The 25503-nt window shown below is 36.5% G+C and overlaps 1 protein-coding gene across 2 annotated transcripts in view; it reads left to right on the top strand.

Annotated features, from left to right (window-relative positions):
- ESR1 (estrogen receptor 1) overlaps window positions 1-25503 on the top strand; it is a 253330-nt gene that overhangs the window by 178405 nt on the left and 49422 nt on the right. For both annotated transcript variants that reach the window (XM_058534133.1, XM_058534134.1), the window contains exon 5: window positions 6287-6425. In XM_058534133.1, the coding sequence (XP_058390116.1) occupies window positions 6287-6425 (139 nt within the window). The remainder of the gene's footprint in view (window positions 1-6286; window positions 6426-25503) is intronic.

Here is a 25503-nt window from a genome sequence, read left to right as displayed (position 1 = left end):
GTCCAAATACAGCGGGAATCTGGGTTTGTAAAACATCTTGAAATGCTTTGAGTGTAATAAAACCCCAAACGTGCTTTCTTTTCTCATTTTTTCGTGTATGTATTTTAGGAAAAATATAATCCACATGCTCTTGTTCCCTCCACTTTTAAATCATGAAGGCGTTGTTTTGTAAGAGCTGTTTGATGTCCAGGAAGTCTTTTATCCTTTTTATTAGGTTATTTTTATATATAAATAAAAAGAAAAAATAAACAGAAAACACAATATGACATCATGACTTAGGGCAAACACAAAATGCCCAATTTAAGGTTGAAATTCTAAGTCTAAAATATCTTAAACCAAAACATTTCTCTTGGTGCTTTGCAGAAGTAGTGTCCCCTTCTGTTGGGCAGAAGCTGCAGGCCTGTTGGGATGAAGCTGGGAGGAGAACGAATATTCATTGAGTAGCAACTCTGGTACTCTGGGACATCTGCTAACTCCCTCATTTTTACAGTAACCCTACGTGGTAGGTCAGTCCATCTGCATTTTACAGATGGGAAGGGCTTTCAAAGATCTTAAGTAACTGGTGGTGAATCACAGGAGAATTTCAAGCCAGGTCTACTTGACTTTTTGGCTCTTACTCTTTTCATTACTTCCATCCTCCATGTTCTGTAGCAGGGGTGGGGGATGGGAGGTGGGGGGAGGTATATCCTCCAGACAATCAAAAAGTGCCACGTTGGGAAAGTCATCAGGCTTGAGGATGAAGACTGCTATAGCCTCAAGAAAGCATCAGCATGGTATTGGCGAGGTGGATATTTAGTGTGGAGGTTGCTTAAGATCATTGGGTAGGTGGTATTGTGCCAGAGGGGAGCCTGCGCACACTTTCCTTCATTATAGCAGAGGAAAACCAGAATCCACACAGGGATGGTGACATAGGGCAGGCTCCAGAGGAGGCCCATAGTCTTGCTTTGTGATTCAATATTTCTAAACAAGTGATACTCCATTAGCATTTATTTTATTTTATAACGGTGGCATATATTTGGTAAGAGTTGTGCATGACATTATGTAAGTGAATTAAACTCATTTCTTTAAAAAAGAACTTTTCAATGCTTGTATGTTATTGGAGACATCTTAACATGGTATAGAATGGGACTCACAGTTTTAATGGGTCTCTCTGTAATGGGACTGCATATAAAAAAGAGAATCCAAGATTTTGTTTGCAGAGTGGAAGGTCATATTCAGCTATACTGGGGATACATGGTCCGTAGGAAGGAATTAAGTTACTATTTTCTGGAGAAAAATATTAGAAAATGGAGGACATGAAGACTGCTTAGCATTTGAACTGGGATCTAGATTCTTCTGCTGTTATCTATTCTATAGGCTTTCTCCCAGAAATCCCAAGTTTTATTCAAGTTGTATCTGTCATTGTGCTACAGTCTCATGTTCCATTATTTCTTATTCTATTTTCCCCTTGGCATCAAGGGGAAAAGAGATGAATTATTTAAATCTTCTTCCATTGAGTTAAGGCAATACAGAAAGAATACAACGGGCGATTTCATAACTGACATTTTGTGGAACATTGGGCTCATCATATGACCGAAAACATGATTAATTTTTTTGAAGGTCAGGAAACTAATATTTTTTCCAGTAGATTTACTGAAGGGACCAACCACCTGGCTTCTAGTTCTGTAGAGAGCATGCCCCTGAGGAAACTGCCTTTCACTGGGCTTCTGCATCAAGTTCCATCTCCATAGACTGGATCCCGTGGAAATAAGAAATGTAATTACAATAGTGCTTGTTTTTCTCATGTTTCTACTGAAGAGCCACTCTGATTTATCTTTTGCTCCACAGCAGTGCAGAACTTTACAAGCATCCATATTAGTCATTTTGCCTAAGGATCTCTGTACACCTTTCAACATCATTTCTAAGAGCCTTGCCATACTCAGGAAGAGTGGGTGAGGCTGTAGGGATCTCCTGTGTGTCAAGGCATTAAAGAAGCAATTTGTATGGCTGTCCCTAGCAGAGTGGGGTAGAGGGCTTGGGATCTCATGAGGCTCAAGGAGGGGAGAAAGACACGCCATGAACTCCTTTCACAGTCAAAACTTCTCCTCCAAATCTTGGAGGAGAAACATTTACTTTATAATAGAGGACAGAGGCAGGAATGTCTTTACTTGGTGATGAGGCTGGAAATAATGAGCTGGTTGTATGTACAGGGAGGGTCTTTTTCTATGAAAGAGGCTGCCTTCGACTTCGTTAGATCCCTGCCCATACAGAGGGTAGGGAGTAGGACGAGGCGTTTTGATCTGTTTCTAGTATATCCTGTCTCTGGATACTTTATTACTAGACCCGTGAAAATAGACCAGAGAAAAAGACCCATGTTTACTTTCTTTTAAAATTTTATTTTATAAAATGAGATTTCTGAATATCTGATTTTACCTGGTCTCAATAAACTATTGTTACTGCTTTTGAGGTATGCCTTCTGTCTCACTGGTGTGGCGTCCACAGGCCCGCAGCCCCCTTGTCACTGTCACTAAGACGAGAGTCCCCAAGTGATGGGGGGTGAGTCACCTCTCACTGTGTCATCTGTAAGAAAATCTTTCACTGATGCTTTTACTCACATCTCATAGGAGCTTCTAGTTCCCATCTTCATATTGGCAACACTTTCAAGTGTTTGAGAAAGAACGGAATTTGCTTGTTGAATGCCTCTAAGTTACTATAGCAGATCTGGTTGAAATTGCGTATTAGATCATCCTTCCTGTTTATGAGGAAAATAAACCAAGGGATTGAAACTGGATGTCTGTAGATAGTTGGCCCAATGTAATTTTGTTGGGAATTTATTACATTATTTTTCTCTATTGGTTATGAATTGAGAGTATTAATGGACATTAATCTACACCAAAAGGGCATTTAGTTCCTGTATGGTTAAAATAATATTGAGATCAGTACAGTGGAAGAAAGGAGACACTCCATCTAATAACTTCCTTCAGTAGCCCTCACATCCATTGAGAAAGTTAATTGACAGTCTTCTTTACATATTCCCCCCAACCCTGCCCCAGGAACTTGCAGAGGACACTGTGCAGGAGATACAATATGCCTTGTCTGCAGCCAATATGCACAGCTGAAAAAGATAATTAAATAGACTATTTCTTTTTGAGAGATCTACATCATTTCAACAGAAGGACCCAGCAATTCTGCTATACTCAGACTGAAAACTATTACTAACTGACATACTTCAGACAGATTTCATAATCACCAGACTTGTGTGGTACAAACGGTTATGGTGAGCTTCTTAGCCTCCCAAAAGACCACTAAAACTGTCAGACTTAAATAGCACTGAAGTTTCGAAGGGAGAATTAAAAAGTATGATTCAGTTTAGTATGTAAAGTTTCCACCAGAAAGCGCTCCTTTGGTTTCCAAAATTGTTTGACTATATGTTCAGTTGCAATTCTTGCGAGAGACCCCCAATCTCATCTTGTGTGATTGTTCCAGGTTTATGGAGGGTATTGAATGAATAACGTGGTGTAGGTTTCATCATGGGTGATATTATCATGTAATTATATTTTTTTCCACATAAAACAAGGAATGTCATGAGAAAACAGAAAAGCCCTCACTTTTAAATGTCAACATTTCTGAAAGCAAGTTTAATTTGCAATGTAAATTTATATTGCTATTATGAGACTTCACCCAAAAGATTGGGGTGAAATCTTAGAGAATTAAAACTTTCCTATGGTTTTTCCTTTTACGTGCTGCTTACCGGAGTTGGTGTATCCCATTAGACACTGGGTACTGAGAAAGAGAAAATTTCCTGCTGCCTTAGGCAGCGTTTCTTCCAGAGCAAGGCCAGTCCATTTTGACCCAATGCCCTCTGCAGGTAAATAGCTGCAGGCTGTAAAAAAAGATTCCTGTACCATTTTCTCCCCAGGAGAACTGAAACCCAATCACTGTTTTTTAATCCTTTAGTTTTCCTTATGAACAAAGCTGCCCACTTTCTCTCCAGCTGCAAATCCTGGTTTATGTGAGTGGAACCCATTCTTTTCAATGGGAAGACAATTGTTCTGATGAACACTACACTGCTTTGGGCCTTGGCATGGCTGAGTGATGTAGCAGAGGTGAAATAAATTTGGAGTTTAAAAAAGCAGGATTTGATAGAATCATGGATCTTGTACTTCTAATGAGTACACAGTCTAGCAGGATTTACAGATACATGCATAATTAATATAAATATAGTGTAAGATAATGATCTGTTAGAAGCACATGAAAAGATGCTCCACATCATCAGTCATTAATGCGAATTAAAAGCACAGTGCCAGTGTGATACCTCTGTACATCTACTAGAATATCTAAAATTAAAAAGACTGATCATACCAAGTATCGGTGAGGATGTGGAGCAAATGGTGCTCTCACCTATTGCTGGTGAGAATGTAAAATGGAACAAACACTTTTGAATATACCTGCTATATGATCCAGCCATTGGACTCTTAATATTTACCCAAGAAAAATGAAAGCCTATGTCCATACAAAATTTTGTGCATAGATTGCTCATAGAAGCTTTATTGTTAATAGCCCCAAACTGGAAACAACCCAAATGTCCAAAGAAAGGATAAGCAAATTGTGTTTATTTGTTGGATATATCCATACAATGGATTACCACTCAGCAATAAAAAGAATCAGCTATTCACATATGCAAGAACATGGATGAGTCTCAAAATAATTATGGTGAGTTAAAGAAGTCAGACAGGAAGGTGAGAGGCTCTTGGGAATTAAATTAAAATAATAGCAGTGGGAATATAATAATGAGAGAAAGAATTCTAGCATTCCGTCAAAGATAGAATTGGCAAGACTTGATTATGGGGTGATGGCTAGAGAGGGGCATAGACTCTGAGGTGTTTCTCTAGCTTGGGTTTCTCTACGTGGATCATCACTTAATTAGTGGGGGATTATGTGAAAGATGGCCCTTAAGTATATAAGAGATGACGAGCTCATTGTTTACTGCTGATCCTGTGATAGCTCCAAGACCCTCAGGAAGAAACATCCAGTAGGCAAACCATCAATACTTGACTACTTAAGGAAAAGAAACATGTTTTGGCTTTTTAGTAAATATAAGAGAACAAAGGGTTGAAGGCAGAGAGAGAGAGAGGGAGGAAATAGACAGTGATGGGATACCTCAGGGCAAAACAACAGGAATTGATTTAGAAAGCAGCAAACTTTACGACTGTCTTGTTTATTTATTGCCCTTCTCCCTTTGGCATATCTTAATTTATGTGGTTGTATTTACTTAGTCACTTGATCCAAATTCTATAATTGCAGCTTATAAGAGGTAGTGTCAATTGTGGTCAAGGCCACAGGTTCTGGAGATTATATTCCCGTCTCTGACCTTAACAAATATATAAATTCTCTGAACATCTGTTTTCTTATCTTTGAAATGATATCCCCATCAGCTCCTACCTCTTAGAGTTATTGCATTAATAAATATTAAAGAAAATTTGTACAGGAAGTACTTAACATTGTTTCTAACCCATAGTAAGGGCTCCATAAATTGGTCTTCCCTTCTTTCCCTCCTTCTTCCTCTTCTTCTTCTTCCCCTCGCTTCCTTCTCATTCTTCTTCCCCTCGCTTCCTTCTCATTCTTCTTCTTATTAGGCATCTACCATATTGTCCGTGATTGGAAAAAGCTTTAATCTCCCAATAAGCCACTAGAAAACAAGGGTGCATTTTGTGTTTATTACAGAAGTCATCATGATATCACCTTTATTTATCTGCCTCCTTCTCCCCCAAGTGATTTATTTACATATGCTATTTCATTAGCCTTTCTTTTCCATGTTGTGAAAAAAAGAGAACAGCTTAATGATGAAGCAAAGAAAGAGAAATTTAGTGACTTTGTTCCTGCCTGTGTTCCAATTCCTATTTGGTTTAAGGCAAGTAATTTAAATATTTTGCACCTAAATACCTTCAACTGAGACAGAAATGAAATATCATACTCACATAGGGCTATCAGACATTTCTAAGTAAAAAGAATACAAATTTCAACATTATTTAAGTAGAGAACTTCATAGAAAGCTAAGTGGGTTGCCTAACTTAGTGTATTTCTGTAGCTGTGACACTACAGCCCTGAGAAACTTAATGCCACATGAAAATTCATTGACATACTAGGTTTAAAAAATAGTTACTTGACTTTCCTATCAAGTGTGTTTCTATTACATGTTATTAATGGAAGATAGACCCTGCCAGTTCAAATCCCTGGTTGCATTCATTTCACCAGTAATGACTACTTTTCATTTTAAGTCGGCAAGGTTTTTCTTATCTTGTTTCAGGCTTTGTGGATTTGTCCCTCCATGATCAGGTCCACCTTCTGGAATGTGCCTGGCTTGAGATCCTGATGATTGGTCTTGTCTGGCGCTCCATGGAGCACCCAGGAAAGCTCCTATTTGCTCCTAACTTGCTCCTGGACAGGTGAGTGACCTGGCTGTGGCTTGGGGGAAGCACATCCCTTGTGATCACCAGTTTATTTCTGCAGCTCCTTTATATTCAGGACTCCAAGGAGCATCCAAGAACTTTATTAGATATGTTTACTTTACAGATGGGGGAATTTGGGTGGTATAGGCTATTCAATTTCACAGAAAGCTAAGGATAGCTTTTTGCTAGACATCTCCCCAGATTAGTGCTATTATTTCTAAAATATATATGTATATGTATGTGTATATTTACACATAGAGGTATATATATATGTATGTGTACACATATGTATATGTGTGTGTGTTTATAAAACTATGAACTGTAATTTTCTAACCCCACCTTCATCTTGTGTTATCCAAAAAAATGACGAATAACCTTCCTTTAATTAAAATATTTTTTGGCCCATGTACATCCAAACTACAACAGCCTTTTCATTACCTTCTCCAATTTTCCCATCAGTAAATGAGGAAATTTGACCAGAATTCTGAAGGCTGCTTCCAGTTCTATAAATTCATAAAAGTTAATTGCCTTTCATAGAAAATGAAGATTTCACTTTTCAAATGTGCTACCTTATTTAATGTATTCTATTTGGGTTGACTTGGAACGCGAGTCCTATTGTTTTTTTCTTTCTCGGTCGTTGCTTAGAATAATAGAATTCAGATGTTATTCAACAGCACCTTCCACTGGCGGAGTCCCTACCCGCTACCAGCTGCTGTGCTAAATGCTTCACATATGTGATCTCATTTAATTATCACAGCACTCCTAGGAGGCTGATCATTCGCATTTTATCAGAAAGGATGCTAAATTTCAGAGACATTCTGCTCCTTACAAAAGCATCGAGCTAGCTAATGGTGGAGCCAGGATTGGAATTTAAGATCTAACTGGCTCTGGCACCCTCATATTGCCTTCTGTCCTGTGCACACATTCTCCGCGCTCTTTGCTGTTCAGCATGCATCCTTTGATTTGCTACTGTAGCCTTTTGTTTCCAGGTAGACTTTGTGGGCTACGTAACCATTTGAATGGGAAAGGACCATCTCCTAATTGTTTCTTGCAGACTATTTTTTGCCTCTGCTCAGCAGTCCAAGGCTGCCAGCTTGCCCGTGATGCATATTCGTGCCTTCTTTTGCTTTGGAGCACACTACCTCCCCATCTCCTGTCCTGCTTTGGGCTTCCCTACACCTGCCGAGCCCCCTGGAGCACAGTGAGAGCAAAATTTATTTAAGTACTGGAGAATCGTACAAGTGTTGGTTACTGTTTTGTCATTTAGTGTTACTACAGCTTTTGAAAAAACAGTGATGATACCGTTCAAGACGCAGATCTTGCTCTCTGTGGAATGTATTCCCATATCACAGTTCCACAAAATTATCAAGGATGGCCACTAGTCTTGTTTCTTAGACCTGCCCTCACACCGTTATTCTGTCTGTAGAGGATGTCCCTACGGTGCTCCTTCCCTTCCCTTTCCTTGTCTCTATTGTTATTTTTTCCTTTCCACCTCTTTTCTCCTGTTTCCATTGCTTTCCTCTTTCTTTCTTTTCTCTTCGCCCATCTCCTCTTCCTCCTCCTCTTCCTTCTTCTCCTCCTCCTCTTTATTTAATTTTCTTGTGTTACAGTAGTGTGGTTCTGCGACCAAGTTATAACAAATTTGCGGATGAAAATCTTAGACCACATACAATGTTTCCCTGCTACAGATTGGAATGTATCTTCAGTGTTAGGTTTTCTGGACATCATAACTGAACTGATCTGCTCCATGATTTACCACCTCATTCATATCTGTCTTCTTGGGTACTCGCTTTCAGAGAACAGTCATCAAATCACTGCATTTTGAATATGAAAGTGTTTGTGACCTTACCTCACCCCAATGAGCTTGTTTTGCCGGTGAGGTGATATTGGCTAGGATTTTATCAGCCACCTACTTCTCTTTCTTTTCGATGCACTCTTAATGTGGTTAATTTTCTCTCACATCTCTCACTGCAGTATGAGTGACTAAAAGTTCTCATTTCTATCCTTTCCTACTTTCTGAAACTCCAGATGTGAAGTTACTAGTACCTCTAGATCAGGATTTCTCAGCTTCTACACTGTTGACATTTTTGGCCTGATCATCCTTTCTTGTGAGGGACTGTTCTGTGCATTTTAGGATGTTTGGCAGCATCTGTGAACTCTACCTACTAGATGCTCATAACACCTCCCTCTCTAGTGATAACAACCCAAAATATCTCCAGACATTTCTCAATGTCCCCTGTATGTGGTGGGAGGGGAGGCACAAAGTCGTCCCTTGTTGAGAATCGCGACTCTGGATTTGCCTATTTCAATGTCATATAAGCTCTTCAGACTCACCATATCCCTCAGTGAATACATTATCTTCCTCATCACATTTATTCCTTTTCTTTTCTTCTCTCTGTTAGTGACATCAACATTCACCTGGACACTGAAATTAAGAAGTATAAATTAGCCATGGATCCCACGCCCTCCCTCACCAGATTATCCAGTTGACCATCAAGTCATTTCTGAAATCCATACTTCTCCTTTGTCTCCATTCCTCTGCCCCAGCACAGGTCCTTGTGATCCCTTCTCCAGATGATCACCTCTCCACTACTGTCTCTCTTTCTTGGCCACTGCCCCTCTTTCCTTCAGTCTATTCCCCGCAGTGCTGCTAGAGATTTCTTTCTAAGGCACAGCTGTGATCTTGATTCTTCTGACTCAGCTTTCATTGGCTCTCTCAATTCTTTAGAAGGTACTGTCTAGACTTCTTATCTTGATAATGATGAATCCCTATTACAGGTGTCACGGACACAAACATCTGCAGAGCCGGTCAGATGATGTATCGAGGAAGGCCAGTAGGTGTGTGTCCGAAAGGGAGTTCTGGGGATGAAGTGAACCTGGTGAGCTCTTGTCCAGGCTAAAAACATCTGGGCACCGAACTCAGCCTGGGAGCTATGAATGTTACCTCATACTTCAAGTTTCTCTTCCACTGCTTCTAAAAGGCCCTCTACCTTTAGGATTCCTTGGCAGAATCTTGTGATGTTCTTTAAGGCTCATTTGACGTGACTTGTCAGTAAAATCTTCCTTTAAACTCTCTCCTCTTCAGACAGAAAGTAGTCTTTCCTTTTTCTAAATTGTCATTGGGTTTGGTTTATTCTCCTTTTTGTCTCACTCTGTGATATGCAAGTTATGAGTGTATGCCTTCCCTTCCCTTCAAGCTCATGAACTTCTTGTGAGCAGGAACCAGATCTTGTTCATCTTTTTGTTACCTCGAATGTGTAAAGTCTTCCATGATTCCCAATAAATGTTTGTTACTTGCGCTGACCAAGGTCATCCAGGAGGCTCATGGCAGAGTCAGGAGAATCCACATCTTCTGATAGTCATTTTAGCTGTTCTTGTCATCAAACTCACTCACTTCTTGTTCATTGCTACTCATCGATTCCTGGTTTAGTCCCTTCTAGACTTTGCAGAAATTAATATCCATCTGTTTTGGAAAGATTCTTTTAAATTACTAAATGCATTTGGCTTATACTTACACTTTTACTTATACTCCACAAACATGTTATGCAACTTTTAAATTCCAAATGAGGATAAACAGAGAATCTTATTTTTTTCCATAACTAGACCCACTATCGAGGAAAATCCTCAAGATCTTAGTACACTTAAGAACAATTACATGCATGTTAATGATTAGAAAAATATATGAATAAATATCAATTATATAAATAATATAAAATATTAAAAAATATGATCTCTAATATAAAATTTTCTATACCTTTCTAATTATTAATGTTCACTTAAATATTATAAAATTTCAATATTATTAAATTATCCTCTTGGTGTTAGAGGACAACTGCTTTTGATGACATTGATGTATTCACAACGGTAAAAAGCATCGTGACCAAAAGCTCATTTGAAATTTTACACATCTGGAAGACGGCCTTTGAGTGATAGCTGAGGATACTCTTAGTGTTTTTGCCTTGCAGTCTCCCAAGCCCTTTGATAACATTCAACTCTCTGATTAGCATCAGCCACTCTTTGATCTCACTGTTGTTCTTTTCCCGTCGTATTGTACATAGTAAACATTTTTTGTAACAAAATGTAGAAATCCATGAGTTTCAAAGCTAAGTGTTTGATTGAGAGCTGGTAAGCGGAAGATGATTGTCAGTTTCATCATTTTTATTTGTGTTTCAGGCTTTGTAATACTAACTTTGAAAAGTCAGCCACCCCCATGGGCTGTTTACATCTGCACAGAAATAGGGAAAAGGGAAAGCCAGAAGTCCCAAGTAGTCTTTTCATTCATGGATTATCAACGTTGCTAACTGGAGGCAGAGGTTTATCTGGGATTGATATTGATGTCCTGTTCTCTCAATACTTCTTTGCAAATCCAGGCATTTGTGCCTTCTGAGGCCATCAGGAGGACAGCATTTACCCCAGTCTTTCCTTGTAATTACTCAAACATTAGTATTGGCAAGTGGAGTTGAGTGATTATAGGAATATAAAAACCTGCTTGAGTTGCCATCCCACATTTGTGAGCAGAAGACATATTTCCTATCTTGTGTCTATTTAAAAAGAGTTACTGCGTGTTTTACTCCCTGTTGACAACCCATGATATCTGGATTCTAGTAGTTTATAACTTTCCTGGTAGTCATATGCTTGAAGCCTAATTTTATCCTTACCATGCTTAGCCTACCCACAGTTTCCAGTGTTTCCCTGTATCCTGCAGCGGGGAGTTCCAAACACTTAATGTAGTCATCTCTTCCTGTGAAAACCAAGAAATAAAGGTTATTATAAGATATAAATAAAGATCCCAGTAATTTCTCTTGGTGTGTGTGTGTGTGTGTGTGTGTGTGTCTGCGTGTGTGTATTTTACAAGAGGAAAGTTAAAGATAATAAGAACGCCTGTGAAAGTAATCAGGAAATGGAGAAAACTCATTTTCCATTCTAGCACCTAATTCTTTGGTGTGTTTTGGCACCAGAAAACACAAAATATGTCCTCTGTGTCAACTAGGAATGCACTTCTTCGTTTAGTGCTGCTTGAATGCTCATGCTGGAAAAATAGAGGCTGAAGACAGAAAGAAGTGTTTGACATATATTGTTCCTCCTGGGGTCTCTGTTTTTGCAGGAGTGAGGTTGACTATCGCTGGAAGGCAGATGTGATGTTACAGGAAACAATGTAAATTGCCTGTTCTGTAAGACTATCCAGTTTCCAAGGGACTGTCTAATTCTGTTTTGCTGGCACCATCCATGCTAACAAATTCTGAGAAATATTTGCGGATTTCTCAGTGAAGCCAAAGCACTCTCTTTCGACTCCTGTTCACTCTCAGAGAAAAAATCTATTCATCCATTTGAAAAGCAGGGCTTAATTCAACGAGCAGAATATTCCCTCTACCAAGCATCTGGCCAGAGGGTTGTTGATCTAGCTCCTTCCATCGCTCCTGCATCAGGAAGCTCTGCTTGTGAGAAATAGTATGAGACAACAGAAAGTTCTTTTACTTGTAGGCATGGAATAGAAATAAGTTCTCTTCCTTAAGAGAAAAACAGGTTGCTGTTCTAGAGAGAACATTTTGCCTCTTCTACTAAATAGCAGACTGTTTTCAGATGATACGTTCATTTGAAATGGAAAAAAAAAGTCATTTTCTAGAAGCAAGAGCATTCTCATTTTAGGTTATTTATTGAAAATACTTCGGAAGAAAAACATGAGAAGAAAAACATGCCAATAAAACAATGCTTCCAGCAATGCTTTCATTGGCCTTTTTTTCTGGATAAAACTTGATATAAATTCTTTGCAGATTTTTTTGCTTGGAAGAATAAAAGAATAAAGTTCTGAAATAAGTTGATGAATTCAGAATGTAACCCATCCAAAGACGTCTTGGACATGAAGAGAAGGACCTCCCTTTATATTCCCTTTTTAGATTCTCCCCTCTGAAAAATGTGTGCTACCCTGAGGAGAGGCATTGTGGTATCTGGGAGAGCAGGTGGCTGGTGGGGAGTGACCTGCCCATCAGCGAAGTCAGTCCTGGGAAGGAGACAGTTCCAGTTACTCCAGTAGCTTTGCTGATTTCCCTTCATAACTTTCCCAAAGTCTTGTGGTTTGCATGCCTATTTGCCCATTCATATGTCAAGAACTTTGTTCATAACCTTTTTTCACACCACCTTATAGAATTGGAGGAAAAAAGGAAAGAAAGGACATTAACTTCTTTAATGTGTACAGTACTGTGCTGGGTTCTCTTTCACACTATATTTCACTCGTTGTATGAGAGTGCAGGTAGCAAAGGATTTTACTAGTTTATATTCTGACTCTGGATCCTTTAGTTCTTTCCATTTCTGACCCCTTAATTAGGCAATAGCAGATACCAATTGATTGATTCTTAAGACTCATTGGTTTAGCGTTCTGCTGAATCCCAGAAATATGAAACTAAACTGTAGAGGAGAAAAATGGAGGCCAAAAGAAGGGAGAAATTTGCCAAACTGCCGTTATTGCAGCTACCTCATTGAAAATGAATCAAAATATCTATTGGGCTAAACACGAATTGCATTATACACTTTAAATGGATCAATTATGTGATATGTGAATTATATCTCAATAAAGATATCAAACACGCAGACACATATACGTGGGAATTTCAGGAAAAGTCAGCAAAACCATCAATCGTGAAAGTGCTTACAGGGTTTCTATCGGAAAAAGGTAGAAAACAAAATATTCAAACCAAAGTTTCTCCTTAAAAACAAAAGCAATTAAATAACACTATATTATAAAGCATGCTAAGCCACAAATCTTTAATTCCTCAAAAGAAATACGCCTATAAACAGTCAGTATCCACTCAATATAAATTCACTCCAGAAGAGAAGGGATAATTCCAACCAAAGAATTAATCCTCTGTAGGAGGTTAATTAGACTTTTCTTACATTTTTGCATACCACATTATTTTTGTAATTGCCATATATTATTAATAAACATCAGCTTAGTTGATTTAAAATATAATGAAAATAATGTTTTAACAGTTTAATACTAAAATATCTTAATATTATTTAAATCACACACGCTATACAGGGATAACCAAGTAATCCCCCTGTTAATATAATTGAAATATAACATTAAATTAGTTTTAGGTGTGCAAGATAGTGATTCCATATATGTATATATTGCAAAATGATCACAGCAATAAGTCTAGTTAACATCCATCACCATCAGTTACAACTTTTTTCTTGTGATGTGAACTTTTAAGATCTACTCTCTTAGCAACTTCCAAATATACAATAAAGTATTCTTAACTGTAGTCACCATGCTGTACATTACATCCCAAGGAATTATTTATTTTAAACTGGAAGTTTGTACCTTTTGACACCCTTCACCCCCCAACCCCCACCTCTGGCAACCACCAATCTGTTCTCTGTATCTATGAGTTTGTTTTTTGTTTTTTGGGTTTTTTCAAATTCCATGTTTAAGTGAGGTCATACGATATTTGTCTTTCTTTGTCTGACTTATTTCACTCAGCATAATGCCCTCTAGGTCCATCTATATTGTTGCGAATGGTGGGATTTCCTTCTTTTTGTGGCCAATATTCCATCGTATATGTATGTGTATATATATATATATATAGTTACATACATATATATTTATATATATCACATTTTCTTTATCCGTTCATTCCTTGATGGACACTGAATTTGTTTCCATGTCTTGGCTATTGTAAATAATGCTGCAATGAACATGGGGGAGTGCATGTATCTTTTCAAATTAGTGTTTTCATTTTCTTCAAATAAATACCCAGAAGTGGAATTGCTGGATCATATGGTAGTTCTATTTTTAATTTTTTGAGGAAACTCCGCTGTGTTTTCCATAGTAGCTGCATCAATTTACATTCTCACCAACAGTGCACAAGGGTTCCCTTTTCTCCACATCTTTGCCAACATTTGCTAATTCTTATCTTTTTGATAACAGTCATTATATCAGGTGTAGGTGATATCTCATTGTGGTTTTGATTTCTATTTCCCTGGTGATTAGAGATGTTGAGCATCTTTTCATGTACCTGTTGGCCATCTGTATATCTTCTTTGGAAAAATGTCTATTTGGATCCTCTGCCTATTTTTTAATCAGATTTTCTGGGTTGTTTTTTTCCTGCTTTTTTGCTATTGAGTTGTTTGAGTTCTTTGTACATTTTGGATATTATCCCCTTTTCAGATACATGATTTGCAAATATTTTCTCCCACTTGGTAGGTTGCCTTTTCATTTTGTTGATGGTTTCCTTTGCTGTGCAGAAGCTTTTTAGTTTGATGTTGTTCTACTTGTTTATTTTTGTTTTTGTTGCCTTTGCTTTTGGTGTCAAATCCAAAAAAATCATTGCCAGGACCAATGTCAAGGGGCTTACCACCTATGTTTTCTTCCAGGAGTTTCATGGTTTCAGGTCTTATTTTGAGTGAATTTTTGTGTATAGTATAAGATAACGATCCAGTTATTTTATTTTATTTTTTTGCATGTGGCTGTTCGGTTTTCCCAACGCCACTTATTAAAGAGACTATCCTTTCCCCATTGTATATTCTTGGCTCCTTTGTCATAAATTAATTGACCGTATGTGTGTGTGAGTTTATTTCTGGGCTTTCTATTCTGTTCTGTTATGTGTCTGTTTTTATGTCAATACCATACTGTTTTAATTACTATAGTTGTGTAATATAGTTTGAAATCAGGGAGCATGGTGCCTGCAGCTTCTTTCTCAAGATTGCTTTGGCTATTTAGAGTCTTTTGTGGTTCCATACAAATTTTAGGATTGTTTGTTCTATTTCTGTGAAAAACGCCATTGGAATTTTGATAGAGATTGCATTGAATCTGTAGATGGCTTTGGGTAATATGGACATTTTAACAATATTAATTCTTAATTCTTCCAATCCATGAGCATGGAATATATTTCCATTTATTTGTGTCTTCTTCAATTTCTTTCATCAACGTCTTATAGTTTCCAATACTGGCGACCTGGATCCGGATCCCAGGCGCGCACCAACGCACCGCTTGTCAAGTCATGGTGTGGCGGCGTCTCACATAAAGAGGAGGAAGATGGGCACTGCTGTTAGCTCAGGGCCAGTCTTCCTCAAGAAGAAAGGGGAGGATTGGCAGATGTTAGCTCAGGGCCGATCTTCCTCACAAAAAAAGAAGAAGTGGTGAGAATAGGAATCTTGATCTTGTTCCCGATCTTAGAGGGAAAGCTTTCAGCTTTTCACCATTGAGTATGATGTTAGCTATTGGCTTGTCACATGTGGCTTTTATTATGTTGAGGTGCATTCCTTCTATACCCACTTTGTTGCCAGTTTTAACATAAATGGATGTCGAATTTTGTCAAATGCTTTCTCTGCATCTATTGAGATGATCATATGATGTTTATCCTTCATTTTGTTAATGTAGTGTATCATATTGATTGATTTGTGAATGTTGAACCATCCTTGCATCCCTGGAATAAATCCCACTTAATCATGGTGTATGATCCTTGTATTGCTGAATTCAGTTTGCTAATATTTTGTTGAGGACTTTTGCATCTATGTTCATCAGGGATACCGGCCCGTAATTTTCTTTTCTTGCAGTGTCTCTGTCTGATTTTGGTATAAGGGTAAATCTGGCCTCATAAAGTGAGTTTGGAAGAGTTCTCTCCTCTTCTAGTCTTTGGAAGAGTTTGCGAAGTATTGGTATTAATTCTTCTTTAAATATTTGGTAGAATACACCAGTGAAGCCATCCGGTCTTGGGCGTTCTTTGTTGTGATGTTTTTGATTACTGATTCAATCTCCTTACTAGTAATTGGTTTCTTCAGATTTTCTATTTCTTCATAATTTACTCTTGATAGGTTGTATGTTTCTAGGAATTTATCCATTTCTTCTAGGTTTTCCAGTTGGGTGTCACGTAATTATTCATAGTAGTCTCTTATGATCTTTTGTACTTCTGTGGTATCAGTATCTATCACTTTCTAGTGGCTATGGATTCTAAGTGAAAATCAATCCTTGGTTTACACTTGCATTTATAAACTGATTCATTCTTGACATTCCCATGCTAGCATAACTATACTCATTATACATTTATCCTGCCTAAAGTGTACTCTAATATAGATAACTCTAAAAGTGAGATCACTCCATATATTGATCCTCTGGGGCTGGCAGGAGGGCAGCAGGGGATTTTGGCAGAGGTTTATCAATCTCTGTGGTAGATGGCCACAGTTTATACATCTTTGAAATATTGCTTATGTCAAGGTATTAGTACTGCTTGGATATTTTTCTATATGACAGCTCTTAATTTTATGAACGGCTAGAGGTTTGGCTTCAAAGAAAATAAAGTTAGTATGCCTATTTCCATTTCTTATTGAAAGTTGAAATTGTCTTTATTATTAGTGTTATGGTTATACGCCCTTATGATCTATAATTAAGTTCCAGTCTCTTCATTGGTATTATTGACTTCTCTCTGTGGGCTCCTAATCCGAAAAGTAAGGATGAAATTTCTCTTCTGATGCTTCTAGAGGCATTTTTAAGTTAATAAATATTCTTGATAGTTATTTTACCTGCGTTTTTAGTTTATCAAATGGAAAAGTGATGTAAAAAACACACTGTCGGAATTTTCTTTGGTTTTATACCAAGAGCGAAGAATCAGTTTCTTAACCTGTTTACGTATTTACCACTTTCCATTGGCACATTTTATAAGATCCATCATGACTTTATTGTTCAAAAATAGGATGCAACAAACATGTTACGATGATAAGGAAAGGTTACTGTATACCCCTGATAAGAAAAGAGCTTCTCATGTATCTCCAAGTTTGGTCAGGACAAGCTTAATATTGTGTGCATTGAGCCTGTGACTGGATTGACCTCAGTCTCGGAAGAGAATAGAGATTGAGAAAGCACTTAATTCACTGTGGATGTGGCGTGGATTGCAGGGATGAAGAGGGTTTTAAGATTTGTGTTCTTGGTGATTAAAAGGATGGCAATGCTATTAATAGGAATTAGGAAGACAGGAGAAAGGGTAGGTGATGAGGAACTCTGATGAGTTTTTCCTTATGCATGTTGGGCTTAAGGTCCAGGGAGGATATACTGAAGGCTATGTCCAGCAGAAAGTTGGAGCTCAGAAGAGGGATGGAGATAAAAAGCTAGAGATAAAAGATTTGAGTCATCTCCATAGTTAAAATTGTAGAATGAATGTGGTAAGTGAGCAAGACAGTGGAGAAAGAGGTGTACAAAAGGCTCAGGAAAGATCCCTTCTGACTTTTAGAGTTATCAGTAGAAAAGAATCCCAGCCTGGGATTAAGGCAGCATTAGTTGAGAAGTAGAAGCACAAAGTCTCTGATTCCAAGGGAGGATGGCTTTCAAAAGAAAAAAGGGTGGTGAATTACACCAAATACTAGAGAGAAGTGGGCAGGAGTAAGAAGGAAGGGACTAAGAAATTATTAATTAAGGAGTCATTGTTGTCCTTAAAAAGAACATTTTTAGTAAAGAGGTAGGGAAAAATCCCAGAGTGTGGATGTGTTAAACGGAAGTATGATATGTGAAAGAGAAAAGAGGTGGGAAAAAATGGAGAAAGAAAATGTAAACTAGTTTTTTGAGATGTTTGGTAGTGAAAAGCAGTGGAGTTCTAGTTCTTAACAGCAGCAGCATCAAGGGGGAGCTGGCATCCTAGTTCCATCAGTGATGTCCAAAGAGAAATTTTAGCGGCATTATAAGCTCATGGATTTTTGTTTTTTTCAGTGTGTATCGATCAATTGAATTATTATCCTTTTTGATGCTCAATTGTCCTATCTTTGGCTAATGAGAGTTCCTTCATGTTGACTTTCGTGTCATTTTGATATAAGCTGTTAGTCTTTGATGCCCCCTTGCTGAATAGCACAATAACATCTCCCAACCTCTTATTGTACATTTCCTGCCCCAAAGCTGGAATCCACCATTTTCTACCAGGGACACTCACTTGTTTCAGAGAAATTGGTATTTAGAACTCAATCTTGGCACTAGATGTGTTCACCACTTTAGAGATGCCATTGCTTCTTGGCCTTTTCAATGGATAAAATTAGGATACAGCCACGTGTCACGTAATGATGGTGATAAATTCTGAGAAATGCGTCATTAGGCCGTTTCGTCGTTGTGTGAACATTATACAGTGTACTTACACAAAACTAGATAGTATAGCCTACTACCCACCTAGGCTATATGGTACTAATCTTATGGGACCACCGTCATATATGCGGTTCGTCATTGACCAAAATGTCATTACGTGGTGCGCGACTATATAAGCACCTTTGAAACAACCAAAAAATATTATTTTATACTGATATTTCCAATTCAAATCTTAGTTCCTAAAAATATGAATGTAATTACTTATTTGATCATCTTATATTGTGTAAAAATAGTTTTAAGATAATAACACCAGTCTTTCAACTAACAATTAGACCATTGAATATCATTGAAGATTTCCAAGTAGCTCTATTTGTCTTTCAACTATGTTCCACTGAGAATGGAAAGTCAAAATATTCTATTTTGCAGACACTTGAAATAACCCTTCTCTCTGATGTTATGTCACCAAAGTGGTATAGAGTAAGAATCGTTCATTTCAACTTGATTTCCATTTATATATATATGTATTTTTAAAATTTTTTTGAATATATAAAATATGTTTCCAAAGTCAAAATTTTATAACCAGGTGTATTCAAAGAGCTTAACTTTCAATACTAGCCTCTCCACTGGATGCCCCCTATAATGCCAAATTTGAAGTAAGATTGGAAGGGAGGTGGATATAAGTATGTGTGTGTGTTTGTATTTAGTCATATCCCTACCCCATACACAAAAGTAACATATTATGTATAATATTCTGCATATTGCTTTAGAGGTTACTACGAGTATATGTGTAAAGGTCTTCCTTATTCCTTTTCATGATTATTTTATATTCCATTTGTGGAATCCCTTATTGATAGGCATGTAGGTTCTTTCCAATCTTATGTTGTAAACAACAACAAAATAAAGGCCACAATAAAGAACTTTGCGAATAAGTCATTTTGTATTTTTCTCAGTCTGCCTATGTGATAGATTCCCGGAAGTGGGATTACTGGGTCAAAAGGTACATGCAGGCATAGTTTTAGTAGATACTGGAAAATTTACTACTGATGATATCGTTCATTATGCTTTCCCACCAGCCATATGTAAGAGGGCTGGTTTCATCACAGCATCTCCAACGGAATATGTTGTCAAACTTTTTGATTTTTGCCAATCTGATAAGTAAGAAGTATCTCAAATAGCTTTTTTTTTATAAACTTGTCTTATGAAACTTTAGTTATCTGCTAATGTTTATCTATTTATGAATCAACATCACAGAGCTTTATTTATAGCAGCTCCAAGTTGTGTTTTAATTCTGGTTGGGCTCTCTCAGCAATATTGTCTTTTGATTTTTCGGGGTTTACAGGTGATTCTTCCTTGTTCCTTTTTCTATGAGATCTTTAGAATTAACTGCATAAGAAAATTTGTTGCTGATTTTATTGATCATGTTGAATATAAATTGGCTTAGGGAGTATTAATGTTGTTATGATGTTGAATCTTCCTCTCCAAGAACAAGGTCTGCCTTTTCATTTGTTCAAATCTTTGTGTCTTTCAGAAGTGTTTTCAAGTATCCTGATATATATTTTGCACATATTTGGAAGACTATGCCTAGCTACTGTATATATATGAAATATATAAGTATAAATAAATATACATATTGTATGTATGTAGATAATTGATATTTGCATGCTATTTTTATAGTCTACTGCTTTACTAAATTATCTTCCTGTTTAGCGTCAGTTTTCCATTAATTTCCATGGGGTTTCCTATCATCTGCAAAAAGAGATTGTTTTACAAACTTTTTCTTTCTATCCCTAAGCATCTAAATGTTTTTTCTTATCTAATTGCATTGAATAATATCTCTGATACCTTGTAAAAATAGTGGCAATAGTGGGCACCATTTTCTTGTTCCTATCTATTCATGTTACAGGAATTGGATTTCTATATTATTAGGTGTTTATGGGCCGGCCCCATGGCTTAGCGGTTAAGTGCGCGCGCTCCGCTACTGGCGGCCCGGGTTCGGATCCCGGGCGCGCACCGACGCACCGCTTCTCCGGCCATGCTGAGGCCGCGTCCCACATACAGCAACTAGAAGGATGTGCAACTATGACATACAACTGTCTACTGGGGCTTTGGGGGGAAAAATAAATAAATATATTATTAGGTGTTTTTGTTAGGAATGAAAGTTATTGTTATTTTTGCATCAAAACTCATGAGAAAATCTGTTGTGAAATTTTCTTTTTGTGTAGTCTTTGCGTGTTTTTGTTATCAGTGTTACACATGCCTCATAAAACTAGTTTGGAATTTTTCTTTCCTTTCTTACTCTCTGGACCGGGGTTATTAGATCTTGAAAACGTAAAATTTTGGTAGAATTCCGTTTTGAAACCATCTGGACCTGGTGGCTCCCTCAGAAGGGAGTTCCCTGGAAAGTTTAATTCCTCTGTAGTAACTGGTCTCTTTAGACTTTTTGTATCTTCTGGAGTTAGTTTTGGTATATAAATCTTCTGATGAAGTTCTCCATTTTTATTGCATTGAATTGGACAAACTAGTTTCTGATGATTTTTAAAATTTCTTTTCTGCTTTGATGGTTACTTCCACCCTATAATTTATTTTGTGTATTTATCCTTCTTTTGAAAAACTTAGGTCAGCTAGTGGTTTCCTATTTTGTCAATTATTTTCCCCAAAGAAGTAGCTTAAACTTTTTATTAGTTCTACTGGTTTTCTACTTTCTAACTCATTATATTTTTAGCTTTATTAAGTCTTTCCTTTTGCTTTCAGTCAGTTGACTTTGTAGTTCTTTCTCTGATTTTTGAGTTGATATTTTTAATTCATTTATTTTTATTTCATAATATAATTAATGCAAAGAATTTTCTCAAAGCTCTGCTTTAGTTATGTCCCGTAGATTCTGATATATCTTGCTTTCATTATCATTCTTTCCTAAGAATTCAGCAATTTTATATTTAATTTTCCCTTTCATTCAAGAGTTGTTTAATAAACAGTTTAATTTTCAGATTTGAAGGGCATTTTTGTTTTTTTTTATTACTAAACATTTTTTCCTTTGGGATCAGAGAATACATATATTATTTCAACTATTTTTAGAACTTATTAAAATTTTCTTTGTAGCCTAGTATAATTTCAGTTTTTCTAAATGTTCCGTATACACTTGATATGAAAGTTTATTTACTGTTATTAAGATAGAAGGTAAATTATGATCTGCCTGTGTCTTTTTCTCTTCTTATATCTTATAATTTCTGCTTAATGAAAATTTATGACCTTTTATCTGCTGCATAGATATTTATATTTGATTTATCTCTATTTTGCGTTATTGTTTTTTGAGTTATAAAGTTTTTTATTCATTTCATCTTTTACCTGGATCAAATTTTACCACCTAATATCAAGATCATGATCCCTGGTTTCTTTTTATTTTCATTTACTTAATATATCTTTCCCCAGTCTTTATTTTTAATATCTGAATACCTCTGCTGTAGGTTTCTATTTTATGTATTGTCTACAATTTGATTTTGCTTTATTAGGCAATCTGAAAATATTTTTAAGTAGATGAGTAAAGCCAATTTATATTTATTGATACGACCACTATGTTTGATTTCAGTTCTGTTACATTATTTAATATTTCCCACATATTAAAGGGTCTCTTTTCTTTGCTCTATTTATTTATTTATGATTTGTTTATATTATTTTGTTTTTAGGTATTTGGTATTTTTGTTCTGGCTGTTATATTTATATTTATTTAGTCAATTCTTCCTTTAGACACTGTTCATTTTCTACTCCTGGCAGTAGTGAAGTTAGCTTGTAACCTAACGTCACTCAAGTACCTTTCAATTTTAGCCACTAGGGTTACCTTAGTGTTAAAATTTGTAGTGGTTAAATATAGTTAACAATAATCTACTACTTGATTTGTCAGAATCAAATGATATCAATTGACTCAGCTAATACATATGAGGTAATCATAAGCTAATAATAATTTTCATGACCCTTCCTTTCTCATCTTATTTTTATTACTTGTATTTTTTATACATTATTAGAGCTTATAATACCTCAATCCTCTTTTTTGTCACCCCTAACCCCAATTTTTACCAAGTCTATCATTAAATATATTTAATGTCCACCTTCAGACTATATGCTGATGGTTCTCGAATCTTTTTTTGGTTGTCTGAAGCTTCTTTTTTTTCAGATTTTTTAGGAAAGATACATGAGAAAACTTTTCCTTTTTTTGTTTCAAAATGTTTATAATTGTTTTTCTATGTCATTTATGTGAAAAGTTTGGCCGTATACAAAATCTTTGGCTCACATTTTTCTTCAAGTATTCTTAGACGATTGCTCCATTGTTTTCTCTCTTTTTTTTTTTTTTTTTTTTTTTGTGAGGGAGATCAGCCCTGAGCTAACATCCGTGCTAATTCTCCTCTCTTTTTGCTGAGGAAGACCGGCTCTGAGCTAACATCCATTACCAATCCTCCTCCTTTTTTTTTTCTTCCCCAAAGCCCCCCAGTAGATAGTTGCATGTCATAGTTGCACATCGTTCTAGTTGCTGTATGTGGGACGCGGCCTCAGCATGGTCGGAGAAGTGGTGCGTCGGTGCGCGCCCGGGATCCGAACCCGGGCCACCAGTAGCGGAGCGCGCGCACTTAACTGCTAAGCCACAGGGCCGGCCCTCCATTGTTTTCTCTTATGAAACGTTGCTGTCAAGAAGTTGGATGACAGTCTGATTTTCTTTCCCTTTTTTGTCTTTTTGTCTGAATGCCTAAATTTTTTTTCTCATAGACTTAAATTGCAGTAATTTTATTAAGATATGTCTCTATGCTGAACATTTTAGGTTAGTTTTTCCAGGTACGTGGTATGTCTTTTGAAGACATAGATTGATCATCTACTTCTTGGCTCTCTTGATTATAGTTATAAATAATTGTTTTGCTGCATTGCTTTGCTTTGCTTCTTTAGGGACTCATTTATACATCAAAGGGTATCCTTTAGCTGTGCTCTGTATTTATGACTTTCTCTTAAATCCTTTTATTCTGTTTCTTTACTCTTTATCTTTCCATCCTTTATTCCCCACACTGTGCTGTCCATAGAGTCTGTTTGCTGTTATATCCTGTCTAATTTAGTCTGTTTCTGATTTTTTTTAATTTGAAAATTTATCTCTAAAATGTCTCAGTTCTTGTTTTATTTTTTGTTGTTGTTGCCTAACCACATCATTTCTGAATTTTCTATTTCTGAAATGGGCAATGCTTTCAAAGTTATGACCACTTTCTTCAGTCTTTTAAATTTATTTTGAAATATTAGGCTACAGTTTTTATCTGCTTTGTAGGTAGCAATACCTTGAAGAGCTGAATTATCAAAGCAGACCCAAATAAATCATAGATTTTAACCACACCAAGTTTTTACTAACAACTAGCAAAGAATACAAGCTAAAAATGGACATAAACACAGCGTCATCCCTCATTGGAAGGACTCTGAACCATCAGATGGAGCTTCCCAGAGACCCTTTTTCTTCACTGAAATGTGTTTTGATTTTTGGAGCAGTAGATGATTGCTAATTATGTATGTGGTATAAGTTCACTCAGAAAAAGTCATTTAGGTTTCATGCTACTCAATTTTTATATTTTGTTAGTCATGGAGATAGAAAGCCTAGGAGATTAACTTCCATTCTCTAGCAGCTGCATCCCAGAAAATAAAAAATTCCAGGTTTTTTTTTAACCATGAGCAGTTTAGACAGACTTGATATATACAGTTTAAAACATTCTTAGATAAGAATTTCCCTTGTTATCTTTTTAGAAAAAATTTATTCAACTTATTTAAACTGAAAAAAAACAAGTCACGCATTTCTCCTGCCCTCCCTACACCTACCTACCCCTGCCTCTTGCAACCACCAACCTGTTCTGTGTATCTATGAGCTTGGTCTTTTTTTTTTAGATTCCACATATAAGGAGATCATATGGTATTTGTCTTTCTCTGTCTAACTTACCTCACTTAGCATAATACCCTCGAGGTCCATCCATGTTGTCGCAAATGGCAAGATTTCATTATTTTTTATGGCTGAATAATATTCATATATATAACATTTATATATATTTTATGGCTGAATTGTATATAGATATATATAATGCATATATGTATTTATCCATTCATCCATTGATGGACTCTTTGGTTGTTTCCATCTCTTGGCTATTGTAAATAATGCTACATATATCTTTTCAAATTAGTATTTTCATTTTCTTTAGGTAAATACCCGGACGTGGAATTGCTGGATCATATGGTAGTTCTGTTTTTAATTTTTTGAGGAATGTTCACTATGTTTTCCATAGCAACCGCAGCAATTTACATTCCTACCGATAATGCACAAGGATTCCCTTTCTCCACATCCTCGCCAACACTTGTTATTTCTTGGCTTTTTGATAATAGCCATTATAACAGGTGTGAAGTGATATCTCATTGTGCTTTTGACTTGTATTTCCATGATGATTAATAATATTGAGCATCTTTTCATGTACCTGTTGGCCATCTGTATATCTTCTTTGGAAAAATGTCTATTCAGATCTGCTGCCCATTTTTAAACTGGATTTTTTGTTTTTTTGCTATTGAGTTGTGTGAGTTCTTTATATATTTTGGATATTAGCCCCTTATCAGATATATGATTTGCAATTTTTCTCCCATTCAGTAGGTTGCCTTTTCATTTTGTTGATGGTTTCCTCTGCTGTGCAGAAGCTTTTTAGTTTGATGTAGTCCCATTTGTTTATTTTTGCTTTTTTTGCTTTTGCTTTTGGTGTCAGATTAAAAAAATCATAGCCAAGACCTATGTCAAGGAGTTTACCGCCTATGTTTTCTTCTAGGAGTTTTATAAGCTTTATGGTTATTTTTCTCATATTCGATTCCATCAGAATGTTTACGAGAAGGTCTAGTTAATCAATATACAAAAACCAATTCTATTTCTTTACACCAGCAGGAAATACAAAACATATAATTACATATACTTTTTACAGTAGTAACAAAAACTATAACGTATTTTTGTGTGTGTGTGAGGAACCTTGGCCCTGA

Source organism: Diceros bicornis, chromosome 39 (assembly GCF_020826845.1).
Source record: "Diceros bicornis minor isolate mBicDic1 chromosome 39, mDicBic1.mat.cur, whole genome shotgun sequence".
In the NCBI taxonomy this organism is placed as follows: domain Eukaryota; kingdom Metazoa; phylum Chordata; class Mammalia; order Perissodactyla; family Rhinocerotidae; genus Diceros; species Diceros bicornis.
Note: the sequence above shows the minus strand (reverse complement) of the source record. Positions and strands in the feature narration are given on the sequence as shown.